This window comes from Mobula birostris, chromosome 23, assembly GCF_030028105.1.
Source record: "Mobula birostris isolate sMobBir1 chromosome 23, sMobBir1.hap1, whole genome shotgun sequence".
NCBI classification, from domain to species: Eukaryota; Metazoa; Chordata; class Chondrichthyes; order Myliobatiformes; family Myliobatidae; genus Mobula; species Mobula birostris.
Genome location: NC_092392.1, coordinates 42,284,070 through 42,302,959, shown reverse-complemented (window position 1 = coordinate 42,302,959; position 18,890 = coordinate 42,284,070). Strand labels below are relative to the sequence as shown.

Here is an 18,890-nt window from a genome sequence, read left to right as displayed (position 1 = left end):
AATATTATATATTACAACTTCGAGAAAGTGTGATAAATCACAAAATATTAATAAACATTCAACACTCATTAATGTAAACTGAGATGGAATCTCTGAAATCAATGGAGGCCCATAGGGATTTTGGGTGCCTCTCTCATCTGTAATTAATTACCTCCTGATCCTTTACTACTTTTGTGTTGCTCGCTAGTCTTTTTTTTCTCACCCTTTCATGTCTTTGTGGTTTTCACTCGCTTCTCTCTTCAGCCAATTACGTCTACATACAACAGTGCCTCCAGAGACGGGGTTTTTGTTTTGAAGCCAAACATTATATATCAGTATCGAACATCTCCCACGGCCAGCAGTCCCTCTGCACCAGGACGTAACCCAGCGAGGCGGGAAGAAGCGGGTGGAGTGAGGAGTGGGCGGACGCATGCGTGCGTGATCTGTTCGCTGCAGGAGTGGGAGCGGCGCCGGCTGAGGGATAAGTGAGAGGCTTCAACCGGTCCTCCAAAAGAACTGCGCCTCTTGCCATTTATACGACTATGTTGCTCTTCGGAAGTTTTAGTATTTGGGGTAAGTTTTTTTTTGGGGGGGAATAAAGGATATTTTTTCTTCTCAAACAAATTGAGAGTGTTTTCAAGGGACGTGTTTGAAATTTAAAGAATAATTATAACTGCATGCTGCAACTTTTATCTACTCTGTACCCAGTTCCAAAAGTTTAAAATAAATTGGGGCAAATTTGTAGCTGTTTCATATGTGACGCTCGCACAGTTAAAAGTGAAGTGAAAAGTTCCCACTGTCCTTAATACTTTTCTTTTGCAACTGATGCTCTGTTGTAGATCCGTTACTAATTCCCCAAATTACCGGTAGAACCCTTGACCTCGTTTCGCAAACTTGTTCGTAAGGAGTTGGCTCCCAGTTCTGATACATAGTGCTGGTCAAGATACATGGTGTGATTCCAATAGGACCAGCTGTTGAATGCCGTTCTTCAAAGGAACTCTCAATCTGCCAGTAATTCTCAACCTATTTCACGTACATGTACAACCTCAAAAGTGTTCACGCCACTATTTTTAGGATTAATTCACTAAGGTGTTCATTAAATTAAAAGGTGTAAACTTTAAGTGATATGTCAGTCAGGTTTCTTTAAGGAAATCCGAGCTTGTTCTTAAGATAAACTGTCTGTTTGATTCTTTAGATTTACTAGCTCTGTTTAAAATGTTTCTACCTGTACAGTATTTTAATTTGTCTGAAATGTCCATCTCAGTGCAAGTTTGTCCTTCAGCACTGTGAAGCAGTTTGGTAATCTGATTCTCCGCTGAGTGAAAGATTGCTTTATGCAGAATGGGCCTCGTGGTCTGCAGACAAATATCAGCATGAATCCTAATTAACTTCCTTTACTTCCATCACAACTAATATAACTGGCAATGATATCAACATTTCAAATCGTGAAAGAATGCAGGTGTGCACACAACCAATTTCGGTGAGAGTGACGTGACAGAAGCTCGGTAACCAAATGAAGTAATTCATGATTCCCATTTTGTAAACTTCAAGTAGTCTGATTCCTAACCTATGACCTGTCTTAAGATCCTTGTATACTTTTAGTAATAGCAAAATTTTGAGCAAAATGAGAAGTGAGAGACAGTGACACAGACCGAATGATCTCCACGGTACATCTGTTGAAATTTGCGCGTTTTTTTTGATGACATGCCAAATCTCCTCAAACTCCGAATGAAATACAGCTGCTGTCTTGCCTTCTTTGTTGCTGCATCAATACGAGAGGAAAATTACTAGGCTTTGGTGGTGGGGGGAGGAGGGAGTGGGTCTAGTGCGACACCTTGGAAAAGTTGCCCCAAGCAGGATAGGTAATGTTCTGTTTCTTTGAAGCTACTGTTTACTGTCATCTCTGCTTTGTCTTCCAGTCACCCTTTGGCATTGTGTGCGCTCTCAAGAGCCAGAATACAGTTATGGCTGTGCTGAAGGAAGTTGTTATCCAGCCACAGGAGATCTATTGATTGGGCGAGCTGATAAGCTCTCTGCTACCTCCACTTGTGGTTTACATAAACCTGAGCCATTCTGTATTGTCAGCCACCTTCAGGTATGATGTATGTTTTATTGAATATGATTTGTGTGTGAGTGAAGAACAAGAAGCCATACTGGTACATTCAATTCAGAAAATATTTGTGCAGTAAAGCCTATCCTATGATTTGCTTTTGTGCCTAAATTAACTACCTGCCTCATTCACAAATTGCTTAGTCTTGAGCTGCCTTTTTTGTGATGTTTCACGTGAAGGTATGGCCCAAACACCTGTGCAAGATAACCTAAGATAGTTCAAGTATATCTTGATGGGGACTATTTAACTATTTGTGTCACACAATTACTTAAAAAGCAGCTCCACAATATTCCCCAAGGCACCCAATGATGTAGAAACTGATGCAATTCTTCTCTGGGTCAAATTGCACGCCTCAAAAGAAAAGAATTGCGCATGTGTGTGCTTGTGCAAATGGAGTTTTAAGATGCTTTTAGGTTAGATTGGCCTGGATTGTGAACCGGCACACCAAAAGTCCATACTGAAATAGTGAGAGCAGCTCCTTAACATTGTGTTCTGAAGATTTATTTTTTGAAGTCTCACTTCTGTTTGTGACTGATGAGGTTTGTCAAACAGAGGCCAGAAAGTGACTTATCTGGCTTGTTCAGAGGAAGCAAAAATTAGTCTTTGAACTTTGGCTAATGATTCCTTCATTGAGCTTTTTTAATCATTAGAGGAACTTGCCTCCAGATCATTTTTTTTAAAGCTTCACACAGTTCTACTCTGGAGTTAATGAATTTATTTTTTGATACCAGCACTTAAATGTGTTCTATTCTGTTACAGGTCAGTAACTTCTACTTGAAATAATTACTTCAAACTACAACATTATTTGTATCACCAATGAAAATTCTTGAATAAAAACTTCACACTATCACAATTTTGGCCATATTATTTCAATATGTCGTTGTGAGGCTGCTGCAGTTTGGTAGAATTGACATGGATGTGACATTATACCAGGGCTTCCCGACCTTTTTTTTGTGCCATGGACTAATACCATTAAGCAAGCGGTCCGTGAGCCCCAGGTTTGGAACCCCCACATTAAACCAAGACCCATCTATCTGTTCATGTGAATGTAAAAGATCTCAGTATCAGAATCAGGTTATTCTGATCCTAACACAAACAAGAGAAAATGTGCAGATGCTGGAAATCTGAGCAACACCCACAAAATGCTGGAGGAACTCAGCAGGCCAGGCAGCATCTATGGAAAAGAGTACGGTCAACGTTTTGGGCCGAGACCCTTCGGCAGGACTGGAGAAAAAAAGATGAGTAGATTTAAAAGGTGGGGGGGGGTGGAAGGGAGAGAGAAACATAAAGTGATAGGTGAAACTGGGAGGGGAGGGATGAAGTAAAGAGCTGGGAAGTTGATTGGTGAAAGTGACGCAGGGCTGGAGAAGGGGGATTCTGATAGGAGAGGACAGAAGGCCATGGAAGAAAGAAAAACGGGGAGGAGCACCAGAGGGAGGCAATGGGCAGGGAAGGAGATTTTGTTTTTCTGATCCCAAGGAGCTATTCTACTATGGAGAAAGTTTCTGGTCCACATACAAACCGAGAACCCTCAAAAGTGATGAGTTAAACTGGGATAGTCTAAGGAAAGTTTTAAGTCTGAAAGCAGAGTAGCCTGTCATGGTTGATGTAAAAGCTTTGTGCAGGAGAGGAATGGGCTTGAATATGGTTGAGCAGCAGGACAACCTGGAGGAAAACTGTGAGACATGGGGCCCTGACTTATTGGGGAGTAGAGCCTCAAGTGAGCAAGATTTTGGAAGGTGTAAGATCACAAATTTAATATTAAGAAAGTCCTGCTCAGCGGGTTTGAGGTTTCGAATCCCTAGGAAATTATTGCTGTACATTCTTGATCTTGATTTTGTAGTTGCAATTCATAGAGTATTGGTTTCTGCAGTTTACCATGTCAAATGGCTTTGCATCACCGAAATGTAGCCAGTGGCAAATTTTACATTCTCCTTGTAATCTCTACTGTGTAATGCAAATAGCCCAACTGCCTGCTGCTGCAGTACTTCACACAAATGTGTGTATGTATGTTTCTGTCTGGTTTAAGTGATGGTTCCTGCAAAACGAGGGCAGTGAGTACCAGCAACATAATTACAAAGTGTTTTTACAGTATATTTCTGAACACATTTCAGCCAGCGGTTGACTATAGTAATCTGGAGATTTGTGAATGAAGGTTACCGTCCTTTGATGTAAGCAGAGCAAATGAGCAGTGTCTTCCAATCAGTCCAGATGAGGTTGCATGCCTTTTTGGCTCACAGTAACATACATAAGTGGTGAGATCATATTACAGTGGTTTTAACTTGGCCAAGGTGGATTGTAAAGGTGCTCTGTAACTAACCAGTAATGGCAACATTGTCAACCAGCACTCAAAGTAAATATCTTTGTTCAAAGGTGGTAACTTAGAAGGGGAGAAAGAAGGTAATTAGTAGCTATACAGCTCAAAAGTCAGAGGTAAATCTCAGTCATCCAGTGCACCATCTCCCTCCGCTTGAAAGTTGGGACAGTTTTTGCCTTTAAGTTCGTCAAATGTTTTTTTAAAAAAAAGAATTGGAATGGTTTCTATTGCATTTGTATCTGGGATTCCCAGCTCAAGACTACATCAGCTGCAAAGTTTATCCTAATCAGTTTTAGCTTGATCGGTACTAGTTGTGTATTTTATGTATTGATACTGTTCAGTCTGCAGATGTACATTCTGAATGCTGGATTTGCCCACATGAGTATTCTGCTGTAAGGTTTTGGTTCGTTTTGTTCTCTGATACAAGATAAATACAAAGAACAGATTTGTAAATATTTTTAAATGAATAAACAAATCGTTTAAATAGTCCTGATGAAGGGTCTTGGCCTGAAATGTCGACTGTACTACTTCCTATAGATGCTGCCTGGCCTGCTGCGTTCCACCAGCGTTTTGTGTGTGTTGCTTGTTTAAATAGTTAATGCCTTTCCCATGATTGCATAGTAAAGCCAATCTTTCAATAGGCCTAATCAATTGGTGACTGACAGCTGCTTTGTGAGAGAATTGTCTGCAATCAGCAGTCCTGTTTTGTCTTCATTTTGCAAGTGCCTCTAACAACACGCACAAAATGTTGGGTGAACTCAGCAGATCAGGCAGCATCTATGGAAATAAATAAATAGTCGGTGTTTTAGGCCAAGACCTCTTCTCAGGGCCAGAAAGGAAAGGGGAAGATGCCTGAATGAAAAGGAGGGAGAAGTGGAAGGAGGATTGTGATGAAGTGCTTTGAGAAATTGGTGATGAAAAATATCAACTCTTACCTGAGAATACAAGTACCGCGGCACAACTATAGATAAAATCACCTTTAAGACCGGTGATGGGTGGATACTCTCCAAGTGCCAACAGTGGCTATTTTTCCTTAGGAAGATGCGGAAACTTCAGGTCCAGCCATCAATTCTCTAGACATTTTATAGATGCTTCATTGAATCAATAGTAACCTACAACATCACGGCATGGTCAGAGCAATGAGCACTATGAACCTCAATCCACTCAACAGAATTATCAGAATAAGTAGTAAGATCATTGGCCAGGAACAAGAATCACTCAGCGGCATCCGTAGGAGATGGACAATAAACAAGGCTCAACAAGTAGTGGAAGACATTACACGTACACTTCACACATACTACACTCTTATGCCATTGGGATGCCGCTACAGGTCCCTGCCCATCAGCATCAGCAGAGCCTTATCCAGTTTTGTGCCTTCCTCCATTTGCCTCCTCAACATCCAATTTTGAATATGTAGTATGGATAGCACCTTTGACAGTAAAACTGTCAGTTTTATTGTGTGTATCTGTATTTTAAATCACATGCATTAATTCTTAGTATTTATTATCTGTTGTGAGTATTTTATATTGTATTTAACTATATACAGTGTGGTGTTCTGTATCTTCAGCTCTGTGATGTTGTCCTTGCAACTGCACAAAGTTCCTCATGTAAAATAAAGTGAAAGTGAGAAGTGACTTGGACCCACTCAATTTGCCTCCCATAATAACAGGTCAAGAGCAGATGCCATTTCATTGGCTCTTCACTCAATCCTGGAACATCTGGAGAGCAAAGGTGCATATGACTACAGCTCGGCTTTCAATACTATCATACCCTCAGAACTAATCAATAAACTTCAAGTTCTAGGCTTCAATACCTCCTTGTGCAACTGGATTTTCCATTTCCTCACCCCAGTCAGTTTAGATTGGCAACAACATCTCCTCCACAATCTCCCTCAGCACAGGTGCACCGCAAGGCTGTGTCCATTAGCCCTTTGCTCTACACATGACTATGAGGAGAAGCTCAGCTCTAACGCTATATTTAAGTTTGCCAAATCAAAGGTGGTGATGAATCAGTACTTAGGAGGAAGATTGAAGATCTGGTTGAATGGTGCCACAACAACAGACTTTGTCATCAATGTCAGCAAGATCAAGGAGCTGAATGTTGACTTGAGGAGGAAACTGGAGGTCCAAGAGCCAGTCCTCATTGGGGGATTAGAGGTGAAAAGCTCAGCAACTTTAAGTTTCTTGGTGCTACTTCAGAGGATCTGTCCTGGGTCCAGCATGTAAGTGCCATTACGAAAAAAGTGTGGCAGCGGCTCTACTTTTTAAGAAGTTTACTGAGATTCGGCATGTCATCTAAAACTTTGACAAACTTCTATAGATGTATGGTGGATAGTATATTGACAGGTTGCATCACTGACTGGTATGGAAACACCAATGCCCTTGAATGGAAAAGTGTACAGTAGTAGTGGATACAATCCAGTCTATCACAGGTAAATCCCTCCCCACCATTGAGCACGTCTACTCGGAACACTGTTGCAGAAAAGCACCATCCATCATTGAGGACCCCATCATCCAGGCCATGCTCTCTTCTCGCTGCTGCCATCTGGAAGTAGGTACAGGAGCTTCAGGACCTGCACCACCAGGTTCAGGAACAGTTATTAACCTTCAACAGCCAGGGATAATTTCACTCACCCCATCGCTGAACTGTCCCCAATGGACTGGAATTGCTCTCAAGGACTCTATATCTCATGTTGTCGATACTGATTGCTTATTTATTTATTTATATCCTTTTTTTTTCACAGATTTTCTGCAGGTCGGTTGTTGTCCACCCTGTTGTGTGTGATCTTGATCGATTCTATTGTGTTTCTTGTATTTATTGTGATTGCCTGCAGGAAAATGAATCTCCGGGTTGTATGTACTTTGATTGTTTACTTTGAACTTTGACTAGCTAGAAGGTAAAGCCAGGTGGGTGGAAGGAAATAGTAAAGGGCTGGAGAGGAAGGAATCTGCTAGGAGATGAGAATGAGCCGTGGGAGGAAGGGACAAAGGAGGGACACCAGGAAGAAGTGATAAGGTTGTTGAAGAGAAGAGGTTAGAAGCCAGAGTGGGGAACAGAAGAAGAGGGGAGAGGGAGGGAAAAATTACCGGTAGGAGAGATCAATGTTCATGTCATCAAGTTGGAGGCTACCCAGAGAATATGACGTGTTGCTCCTCTACCCTGAGGGTGGCCTCAACGTGGCAAAAGAGGATGTCACGGTTCTAGCAGTGTCTCTGACAATTAGTTTTGAGAGGTTGCACTGGCCATTTATTCAATATATTATGTAACCATCATGCCTTGAGGGAATTGGGTCAGTGTGACCACTTCATTCATTGCTGACAGGGACAACCAAAACCTCACCATTGGTTACTCCTCGCCATGGAGGCTCATGTCAATGCAGGCACATTAATAGATTCCTAAGAAACATGCTGAAATTTACACAAATTTCTCTGAAAATCATATCTCCAAGTACAGGCACAATTGTTTAATGAAATATACTTTTCAAGGAAACAGCAAAGGATTAAAAAAGCACGATGCTCCCGTATGTACAAAGCTATCTAGTATTTTAGACTTTTTGCCAGTAATTATCAAATTCCATGGCCAGCTGCTATTAAGTTACTTAAGGATAGACATTTTGTTGAAAGCTTTAATCCTTGAAAAGGAAAAATATTCTGTAAAGAGTAGCTGATACTGTACCTATTGAAGTTGATTTTTAACCCTTGAATTGTTTTTTTTTAATGATACCTGATTTATTGAGAAGCCAGAGATAAATTACTGGTGGTTAATTTGGCTTGTCTATTCTTGGTTGTTTGAAAATTATTACAATTAAAAGCAATCAAAGCCTTGAACCAGTTGACGAAGGTAGTAATCTATGATTTGCAAAAGTCTTTAATTTTGTTGTTGAAAAAGTGGTTGGTAAACATGTATGGGAATGACTAAAATGCAAGACTAATGGTCACAAAGCATGTAATTATGGTGCTGGGATCTTCCATACGAAAAGGACACTTTATTCTTCCTACCATAAGTAGTTCACATTGGAGTCATAAAGTTTATTTTTGAATATTTTATGGTATGAAATTGTAATATCTAGCTAATGTGAGTTTGCATTAACTGAACTTTTTAAACCATTTTTATGTTTGTGGTGTGTACATTGTGATATGTAGTTCCACTATACAGAGTTCTGTATACTTCATGTAACGGTGAGAGATGGTGTCAGATATAAAGTATTGTAAACACAAGCCTGGGCCAAATTTATACTTGGCAACACCTGTCTCTTTAAATATTATTCAAGATGCTTCTGATCTGCTCTGTGGTGTGGAACTGGCTTATCCCAGTTCTATGTTCTGTTTCCCCAAGCACTAAACAATGCAAATTAAAGTACTTCAGTTGGATAGGGCAGACCAGGGGTTCCCAACGTGGGCTCCATGGACTCCTCGGTTAATGGTAGGAGTTCATGGCATTAAAAAAATGTTGGGAAGCCCTGAAATAGGCATAAGAAAAAGGATATCTTATCGTTACTACCTGAGCTGCATTTGATGAAAAACCATTCAAATTTATCCATTCTTCCTCTCCTCCTGGTCTATCGCATTTCCTCTTGAACCCTTTCTCATTTCTAGGTTGAGCTATTTCAGTGACATCCTAGCTGGCCTCCACTGTGTACCATTTTGTTCATCCTAAAGTGGTAATGGTATGCCAACTTAATCACGCTCAGGTTGCTATAATTCCTGATCTGGTTAAAATTTTCATTTCCTCCTATGACTCTATTCTTGTTCTGTAAACACTTCTGCACCCCTGTAAGATCTCTTGCATCGCCCTGATTTTAATCACTCTCCCCTTGGTGTCCTTGGGCTCTTGAGCTCTGGATACCCATTGCTATAGGTAGTCTCCACACCCTACCTTTTTACACTTTATAAAATGAATGTTCCTTACAATCTTAAATCTCTGATAAAACTTTAGATTGTCTTAATAGCTTTTATGGTTTTGTCACTTTAATATTGTGTGAAAAGTCTTGTGGTGCCACATTCCTACACGTTGTGCTGTTGTTTTGCTGTAGTGTACTATTAATCTTATTCCCCCCCCCCCCACCCACCCATCTGCCCTCATTTTGATGCACCATCCAATAGTCAATCTGGTGAAGGAACTCGGGGGTCAAGCTGTATCTTGGAAGGAAAGAAAGTGTTAATATGGGTGGGAAAACCATGTCACTCCTTATGCAGGGTTTTAACCTGAAAAATTGATAATTCCTTTCTTCCCACAGATTTATTTTGTTTATTGAGATCCAGTGCGGAATTGGGGAATAGGCTGGAACGGCCCTTCGAGCTACGCTGCCCAACAATCCCTCAATACTAGCCTAATCACCGGACAATTTACAATGACCGATTAATCTACCAACCAGTACTTCCTTGGACTATGGGACAAAACCGTACCACCCAGGGGAAACCCAGTCATGGGGAGAACTTACAAATTTCTTACAGGCAGTGGCAGGAATTGAACCTGTGTTACTGGCACTTTAGTGCATTGTTCTAACCACTATGCCTACAGTACCGTCCCAGATACTGCTTGACCCACTGATTTCCTCCTGCAGATTGTTGCCTCAGATTCCAGCATCTACAATCTCTCTTGTCTCCACCTTCAATGGCAATAGATACCAATAGTGATACCTTCATAGCATGGTGACACTAGATTTGTATTTTTCCAATCAATCAATAGGGATACTGGTCTGTTGTAATTTTGACAAATCTTTGATCTCATTCAGAAAAATAGAAGAAATACATTTTAAACTTGGTTTTACAGGAAGAAAAGAAATGCTTTTTATGTGATTCACGGACTCCTTTTGCTGAAAATCAAAACAGTCACAGAATCGAGAATGTGGTCACAACTTTTGCTCACAACCGACTGAATACCTGGTGGCAGTCTGAAAATGGTATGTGTTAGATCCTCTGTGAATTGAATAAATTCATTGTTAATTTATTAATTTGATAGGTACTTAGTATCTGAGCAACACACTAAAAATGCTGGAGGAACTTGGATTTCCAGCATCTGCAGATTTTCTCTTGTTTGTATTTAGAACCTGATCTGTTCAGGCTAATGAGCTTTCAGCTGTTAGTGAAGTCTTAATACAGTAACATTAAGCTTGCAATTTAATGATTTGTTGATTTAAAAGATGCCTCTGTAGCCCATGAACTACGCAGACCAGCTAAGTCTATTTTTGTATTCTTGCCAATTGGTTTTGGTGTATCTGAACTATGGAAAAGCCAGGAATCGGATTGTAGAGGGAAGAGTGTGGACAAAATCAGTGAAAGTTTCCAGTGCTCATTCTGCCCAGTGACCCCTTGCTGTTAATTGTGAATAAGCGAGGACCCTCCTTAAAACAACAATTTGCGACTCTGATCAAAAGATAAAATATCACTCGCTTGAAGCCTGAGGGATTGTTTTGTAACGCAACAATACCTTAGTCAAGCTTGCAATTCAAAGAGTTTGTAAAGAAAAAACGAAATATGAGATACATTCCTAATTGGAAAGATCAAAGGTGATTTTTATAGAGCATGTTGTAACTGCATTGTGGTGAATTCTTCATTAGAGAAAGGTGAACTTAAATATGACATTAAAATCAGGCAGTGGCAAAGTTTGATACAAGTATTTTCTCAAACATTGTGCAGCTGAAGTGATTTTGATTTTCATTTATAAAATTAATTATTTTGTAAAAATTTATGAAGAGTGTTAAACATTAATTTAATTCAAGTGTTTAAGTTGGCTTGGATAGTCTTATTTAGAAAAGTAAGTCTGAAGTGTAACTAGATTCCCCATGAGATTCATTTGAAATAATTTGGCCCATGGATCTCACTTTGGATCCCACAGCATTTGTGCCTGACCAACAGCTGTAAGTAGAGGAAGCTAGTTCTGTTATTAATATCATGGTGCAATGTTGTGGCCTGCCACTTCTCGGTTGCATCTTTACATCAAATGTCATAGAGTTCTACATGTTGTCTAATTTGAGGGAAAATATGTGGCAATAGCAATAAAACTTGAAAGTAGACAGGGATGAAGAAAGCGATTTGGCTTCCTTCATTTAGAAATATATTAGATCCTTTGATTTCTAATAGTATTCTTGGATGTACATCTGAGCCTTTTCATTTTACTGGCTTCATTTTGAAATGAGATAGTTTTAAGTTTTCCAAGGCACTGCTTCTGCAAATTACACGGGAGAGTATTTTGATATTACAATGCAATGTTATAAAATGCTATATATGTTCTCTTTAATCATATTATTACTTTAACTATGCAAGATGCCTCAGTACACAGAGTTTCACAGAAGATACACATTGTAAAATCTTTTGTTGACATAATCCTTAAAAGTGGTACCCTCAGAAAAGAATCGTAAGCCACCTGCCCATAAATGACATTCCTTCTGGATTTGGCACTTTGTTTCATCTCTCTGCTTCCCGAACTGTACATAGAACATAGAAATTTGCAGCGTTTTACAGGCCCTTCGGCCCACACTGTTGTGCTGACCATGTAACCTACTCTAGAATTTCCTTAGTGCACAGCCCTCTATTTCTCTAAGCTCCATGTACCTATCTAAGAAGCTCCTAAAAGACCCTATTATAAATGCTTCCACCACCACTGCCGGCAGTGCATTCCATGCACCCACCACTCTCTGTGTGAACAATTTGACCCAACATCCCCTCAGTACCTACATCCAAGCACCTTAAAACTATGCCCCCTCGTGTTAGCCATTTCAGCCCTGGGAAAAAGCCTCTGGCTATCCACATGATCATCTTGTACACCTCTATAGGGTTACCTCTCATCCTCTGTCGCTCCAAGGAGAAAAAGCCAAGTACACTCAAACTATTCTGATAAGGTATGCTCTCCAATCCAGGCAACATCCTTGTAAATCTCCTCTGCACCCTCTATAGTATCGACATCCTTCCTGTAGTGAGGTGACCGGAACTGAGCACAGTACTCCAAGTGGGGTCTGACCAAGGTCTTGTATAGCTGTAACATTACCTCACGGCTCTTAAACTCAATTCCACGGTTGATGAATACCAACACACCATAGGCCTTCTTAACGACATGATGACGCTTTTATCATGGATCACTTACGTTTTATTTTCCCTCTCCTCTATGGTGTGAGGTTGTTTGGAGTGCCGATAGCAGTTGGTTGTATGGAATACCTGTGATATATTCTCATGTGTCCATGTAATTCGTTTTCTGCTTTGTCTCCTTAACCTAAGTATTATGTGCTGGAATTTTTTAAACTAGTGTAATTTTTTCAAAAATAAAATTATTTTTGTAGGCATCGAAAATGTTTCCCTTCAACTGGATCTGGAGGCTGAGTTCCATTTTACCCACCTCATTATGACTTTCAAGGTAAAGAGTTGGATCGTAATGATGGATGTTCTGACAGCCTTGATGTTTACATAAGTGAAGGAATACTTGAAATGACTTTATTAGTGATTTTCTTTTAGAATGAGCAAAGCTTGCTTTGTGACTAAGCTTTTTTTTTCCAAAAAAGTGATCTTAATGTGAATTTTTCATGTGCAGATAAATGTCCTTTGGGTTATGAGTCTGGCTACGTACCAACAATATACTAATGAATAGTTTTGTGGGTTTATCAGGCTCAAGCGTGCATTCTGTCACATTCTCTGAGAGCATTTCAGATGCCACTGATGGTGATGTGACATAGATTGTTTTAAATTCTTTTTCTATTTAAAACAAGCGTGTTTAGGAATATGCTGTACAACCAGTGGGTGACATTGGGAGAGCCTCTGCTGTATTTGAAGGGGTTCTCCTAGTGAAATCTGCTGCATAATGAGGTCCATATAAGAAATGGAATAGTTTTAGCAGTTTTTGTGTGATTGTGCGTGATAGTTATGGCATGAGTGTAATGCTATGACAGTATAGAATGGGCACTAGTTAGGGATTTTTGCATCTTGTGTTGCTAAAACAATTCTAGGGATGTGCCAGCAAGGTCACCATTTATTTCTTATCCCTCATTGACCTTGCACCATTGGATGATTTTGCTAATCTATTTCCGAGAACAACTGGGTGCCAGATGCATTGATGATAGCGACAGAGATGCACACTGCCAAATTAGGTGAGGATGTTCCCTATTGAGGATATTGGTGGTTGTTTTGGACAAATCTGCAGCTTCATGGCCACTTCAGTAATACCAACCTGCTTCCAGATTTTTTTCATATTAAAATTTCCATTCTCAAACTAACTTATAGGAGTTCGAACTTTTGTTCATAAGTGCAGTAACATTTTAAATCACTCTGATACACTTTCTGAAGCAGCCAGGATTTGTACAGTTTAGAGCATTTGCTAGTGGTCGGCCAATCAAGGGCTGTCTGATGAAACTGTATTCATGTAAAGATGTGCTAATGAAAATGGTTGCTTTCAAATGTTTCTTTTTTTTTTGGTCTTATACTTGAATGAACTCTGGCTTTATGAATAAGAGAATGTGGTGAAGACTTGTTCACTATCAAATCAAAGACTCTTTCTTTTGTGCTCAGACGTTTCGTCCGGCTGCTATGATGATTGAACGATCTTCAGATTTTGGGAAGACTTGGCAGGTGTATAGGTATTATGCTTATGACTGTGAGGCATCCTTCCCAGGTATTTCAGCAGGATCACTGAAGAAAGTGGATGACATTATCTGTGATTCTCGCTACTCCGATATTGAACCTTCTACAGAAGGAGAGGTTTGTCATGAGTCTTTGGCTTGAAACTTTGTGCAAGTGTAAGGAGTATTATATTAAAATTCAAGATACATTTTCTATGGATATGATTCATGAATCAAATTTGTGACGTGCGCATTCTGTCATTTATATTATTGTTGTTTATCTTTAGGTCATTTATCGTGTGTTGGATCCAGCTTTTAAAATCGAAGATCCTTACAGCCGAAGAATACAAAGTAATTGTTAAGTTTGGTCTTATGAGTTACTTTTCTTGCCACAACCAATCTGGATCACTAAATATTTATACATTGTTTTTCTGATTGTTTCTGCATTGACACTAACAACTGCTCAGATGGATTTGTATTAGACCTACTTCCCCCTTGGGGTTTGCATGCTTCCTGTTGACTAAAACCTCTTTGCTGTTAATAAGTGTAGAAAGTTCCTTTTTCAGGATGTATTTTTTGGCAGAGAATTAGAATATACAGACATTTTTTAAAATATCTTTACTTCCAGCCTTTGTTTGGTTCTGTCTGTTACATTCTTCATGAAATAATAACCATATTCCATTTTGACAAAGCGAAATATTGACGGGTGGGGGGGGGAGATTTTTTTTGCGAAGAAAACATCTTCCTCTTAAATATTTTGAAATATTTGAACTAGTTTGAAATATTAATGTTGCCTGTTAAAAAAATTGGCAACGAATCCATTCCCATTAAAATTTATCGTGGTAAGTTCCTAATTGATAGAGAACTGAGAATCATTCAGAAGTTGGCAGGTAGAGTCCACACCTGCCTTAGTCGAGCTGAATTTTTATCCTGTGCACCAGTTCTCCTATCTTATTTGCATACTAAATCTTTTCAGTTTATTTTTTGAGTCTGTCGTTGTTCCTCTTTTTAGTGTAAACTTTTATAGATAAAATACATTTTTAAATTTTTTTTGTTCAAATAGGTGTACAGTAGATGTGATCTTTTTCAATTTGGCATTCTTAATGTGCTTTTAGTGAGATTTGCACCTTTTAATAGAAGTATCTTTTGCAATAATTTACAGAAGATTCTAATCCAGTTACTTAATTGGGGTAGTATGGGAGCTTTACAGTACAGATGACGCGGGTTCAATTCCCGTACAAGGAGTTTGTATGTTCTCCCTGTGACGATGTGATCCGGTTTCCTCCCACAGTCCAAAAACGTACCGGTTGGTAGGGTAATTTGTCATTGTAAAATTATCCAGTGATTAGGCTTGGGTCAAGTTGTGGGATTGCTGGGTGGCATGATGCAAAGGGCCAGAAAGGCCTATTCCACGTTGTATCGCAATAAATGAGTAAATTAGCTCAGCAGCTACTTTAATTAGCCTTTTTTTTTAAATATAATGTTGCAATTTGAAGATGAGTGTTGAGTTCTGGTGGAATTAATATTAATAGTAAGCTTGCATTTGAGGTAAATTGTGCTATTGTTGAGATACTGCAACAAATTCTGATGTAATTGCATATTATGTTTTGAAGATATGTTGAAGATCACTAACCTGAGGATAAGGTTTACTAAGCTCCATACTTTGGGTGACAACTTACTAGACTCGCGAATGGAAATCAAAGAAAAATATTACTATGCTATCTATGACATGGTGGTTCGAGGCAATTGTTTCTGTTATGGACATGCCAGTGAATGTGCTCCCGTTCATGATTCTGATGATCAGGATGTTGAAGGGAAGGCAAGTGCAAAAATAGTTTTTAAAAAATTTATTTTCAACTTGTCTTGAACTAATGTTCAGTATGTTTCATTGTTTTTTTTTCCCTGTTAAATATTACAGCACAAATTTCTGCGGTACTAGACCTAATATGGTTACAAAATGTGTGGTCAGACATTTTTTTTCTCCAGTCATAAACCGCCTCTCAATGGAGTTTACTTTGGAGCTTAATTGAACCCAGACAAAACTTTCCCTGACCTGACTCTGCCATTTCCTGTTGTACGTCTTAAGACAGGCCTTTGTATTTGAATTCACATTCTTAGCAACTATGATAGATTTTCAGTTTCCTTCTGCAGGACTCAGATTGCAGGCTCTCAAGCAGATATTTTCTTAAAGCCATTTTTAAGATCTACTTTTCCTGAGTTACAACCCAGCTGTAAGATAAGAATGGCAGTTGAGTTGTTTGAGGCTGTCTGTTAACCAGCTGATAAGATGTAAGCAAGAATGAGTGAGGAAAGAACTCCTTGCTCCCCTCTTGGTGCCTCTGATTTCAGTTTTCCAGCTGTTTTGTGTCTGAGATCAATAATTCACTTGTTTTACTGAATGTGGGATTCTTGTGCTGCATTTTCTGATGTCATGCTTCAATACATGTGACTCACTTATTCATTCATCTTGTGATGTGCCATGTCATATGACATGGGAGATCAAGGTTCTTCCATGACAGTGATTGTTCTCGGCAATTTTTTCTACAGAAGTGGTTTGCCGTTCCCACCTTCTGGGCAGTGTCTCTACAAGACAGGTGACCCCAGCTGTCATCGATACTCTTCAGAGATTGTCTGCTTGTTATCAATAGTCACATAGCCAGGACTTGTGATGTGCACCAGCTGCTCACACGACCTGTTTCCATGGCATCATGTGACCCTGATTTGGGGGTGCTAAGCAGATACCACACTTTGCCCAAGAGTAACCTGCAGGCTCGCAGTGGGAAGGTGCGCCTTGCACCTCATTTGGTAGATTCTATCTCCACCCCGACTACCATCAAATTATTTGAAAATCTGTTAAAGATTGAGTAGAATCTGATGAGCACAGTTTCTTGTTTCATAATACCAAGATTCTTTAACACAGTGTCTCAGTGATAAAGACCAAAAACTTGATGGAATTGGAAAATGCTACTAAAGCTTAATCATTAACCTCTAAGAAGTTGAATTCTCCCTCCACTTTTGTTTAACAGGCCCTTTTTTTTGTTGTAAGTACTTCTCTGTGACTTTATTGCACCTGGTGCAGGTCGATGGGAGTAGGCAGCTTAAATGGTTTCAGCGTGGACAAGATGGGCTGAAAGGCCTTTTTCTGTGCTATACTTCTCTAAGTAAAACAAGTTCAATTTTGATTAAACAATAAATGCTTCAATGTCAGGACCAGAATTACTGTTGAAATTTGGAGACTTTTCTTGAGAATTAATACATGGTACAGAAATTGACTTGGAGAGAAAAGCATGTTCCTACTATTTTCACGCTTCCTTCAGTTCTTTGAGAAAATATCTGTATCGATAAGAATTGAGTCTAATGATATGTGCGAGCAGGAAGCCATAGATTTTAGTTTTTAAGGTAAATGAAGCACTTGGTTTACTGTTTGCAATTCTTCATTATGGGAGCTCATAGAAATTTCAAGTCTCTTGTTATTCACACTATTGTTATGTCTACTTCAAATGCATAACTGTTGAATCTAATAATACTAAATGATTATGAATGAACCTGTTACAAATCAAAGCCAATAAACCTGTTTTCTATGGTGCAGAAACAACACTGAAACAGATCTTTGAGCAATGAATTAAATTTGAAGCATTTGCTTTCTAGGTACATGGTCGATGTGTGTGTCGGCACAACACTAAAGGTTTAAACTGTGAGCTGTGTCAAGATTTCCACCAGGATGTACCTTGGAAACCTGCTGAAGGACGCAACAGCAATGCTTGCCAAAGTGGGTTTCATAGCAGAATTTCACATTTGATAATAAATATCTTCATTTAACAGGTTGTATTTGCTTGTAGGTGGTATCAAAGTCTTTAAAATGTAAAGTAGTAAGATTCTTAATGGCAGGCCAGTTTGTCCACGGAGCACATACAAATATTCTGTTCTGTCTGGGCTCTGTTTATTATTCTAGGCTGAGCTAATAGGAAAGACGATTGTGAATAGCCAAGCATGAGGGGAGAAAAGGAAACATGTTTCCTGCTGTGGATTAAGCTTCCTTTGAGTGTAATTGTTCACAGAAGATAGGCCACTACTCTTGGTGGTCCAGACCACATCCATGCCATGAATGAGAAAATTATGCCACATGATTCAGATCTTTCCCCCGCACCAAATGTACAGCGCCTCATCTTTTTGTGCCAATTTAACAGAAAGAATTGCACTGCCAGATAACTTGCTCATTTCCTCATCTGCGTCACAGATTTTTAAAAAGCAAATCAATAAATAATGTTCAAATTAGGCACTGTTTGAATTTAATGAAATGTCCACACTCATGACCTTTTGAGATTTTGATGAATAATTTAATGATAATTCTTTTGTATAAACTTATAAGACTGCAAAGTAGTGAAACCATAGTAGCATCCTGAGTAGATTATACCCAAGGCAATATTAGTGATAACAGGCAATTACTAAACCACTTCAGAAGCTTGCAGATATGTTTGTTATTAAGTGACAGTTTTCATTAAGGGATAGTGTAGTGGTAGCAAAATGCACGTATTCTTGTTTGTAGTTCCTGTTCTTGTTCACCATTGGTAGAAGTAGGTTATAAAACCCTAGTTCTTGTGCTTCCTTGCTGTCATGCATCTTCCTAGCATTTGTCATTGCAACAAAGGTACTTTAATGGCATGCTGGAGAAAAGTAGTGATTGCTTAGAAAATGAAATTGCTACTAAAAATATACTGTGGGTGTCATTTTCAGGGTGCAAGAATGTTTATTTTTACATTTACATTAAAAGTTTGTAAATAAATTTAATAAAGATTTATTTAAACCTTTTTGATTCAATTCCTATTCTTCCCATTGCTCTGTCTGTTTAAATACTTTTGATCTGAGCGAATTTTATCATGTGATCTGCAACAATCTAAAGTCTTGGCTTGTTGCTGCATTTAGAGACCTTTTGTAACCAT

At 39.1% G+C, this 18,890-nt stretch overlaps 1 protein-coding gene across 1 annotated transcript in view; it reads left to right on the top strand.

Annotated features, from left to right (window-relative positions):
• The first annotated feature begins 352 nt into the window (after nt 1–352).
• lamb1a (laminin, beta 1a) overlaps nt 353–18,890 on the top strand; it is an 85,454-nt gene continuing 66,916 nt past the window's right edge. The window contains exons 1-8 of the mRNA XM_072240971.1: nt 353–552; nt 1,899–2,074; nt 10,179–10,308; nt 12,682–12,755; nt 13,901–14,089; nt 14,238–14,301; nt 15,564–15,769; nt 17,599–17,719. Coding sequence (XP_072097072.1) covers nt 522–552; nt 1,899–2,074; nt 10,179–10,308; nt 12,682–12,755; nt 13,901–14,089; nt 14,238–14,301; nt 15,564–15,769; nt 17,599–17,719 — 991 coding nt within the window. The 5' untranslated portion in view covers nt 353–521. The remainder of the gene's footprint in view (nt 553–1,898; nt 2,075–10,178; nt 10,309–12,681; nt 12,756–13,900; nt 14,090–14,237; nt 14,302–15,563; nt 15,770–17,598; nt 17,720–18,890) is intronic.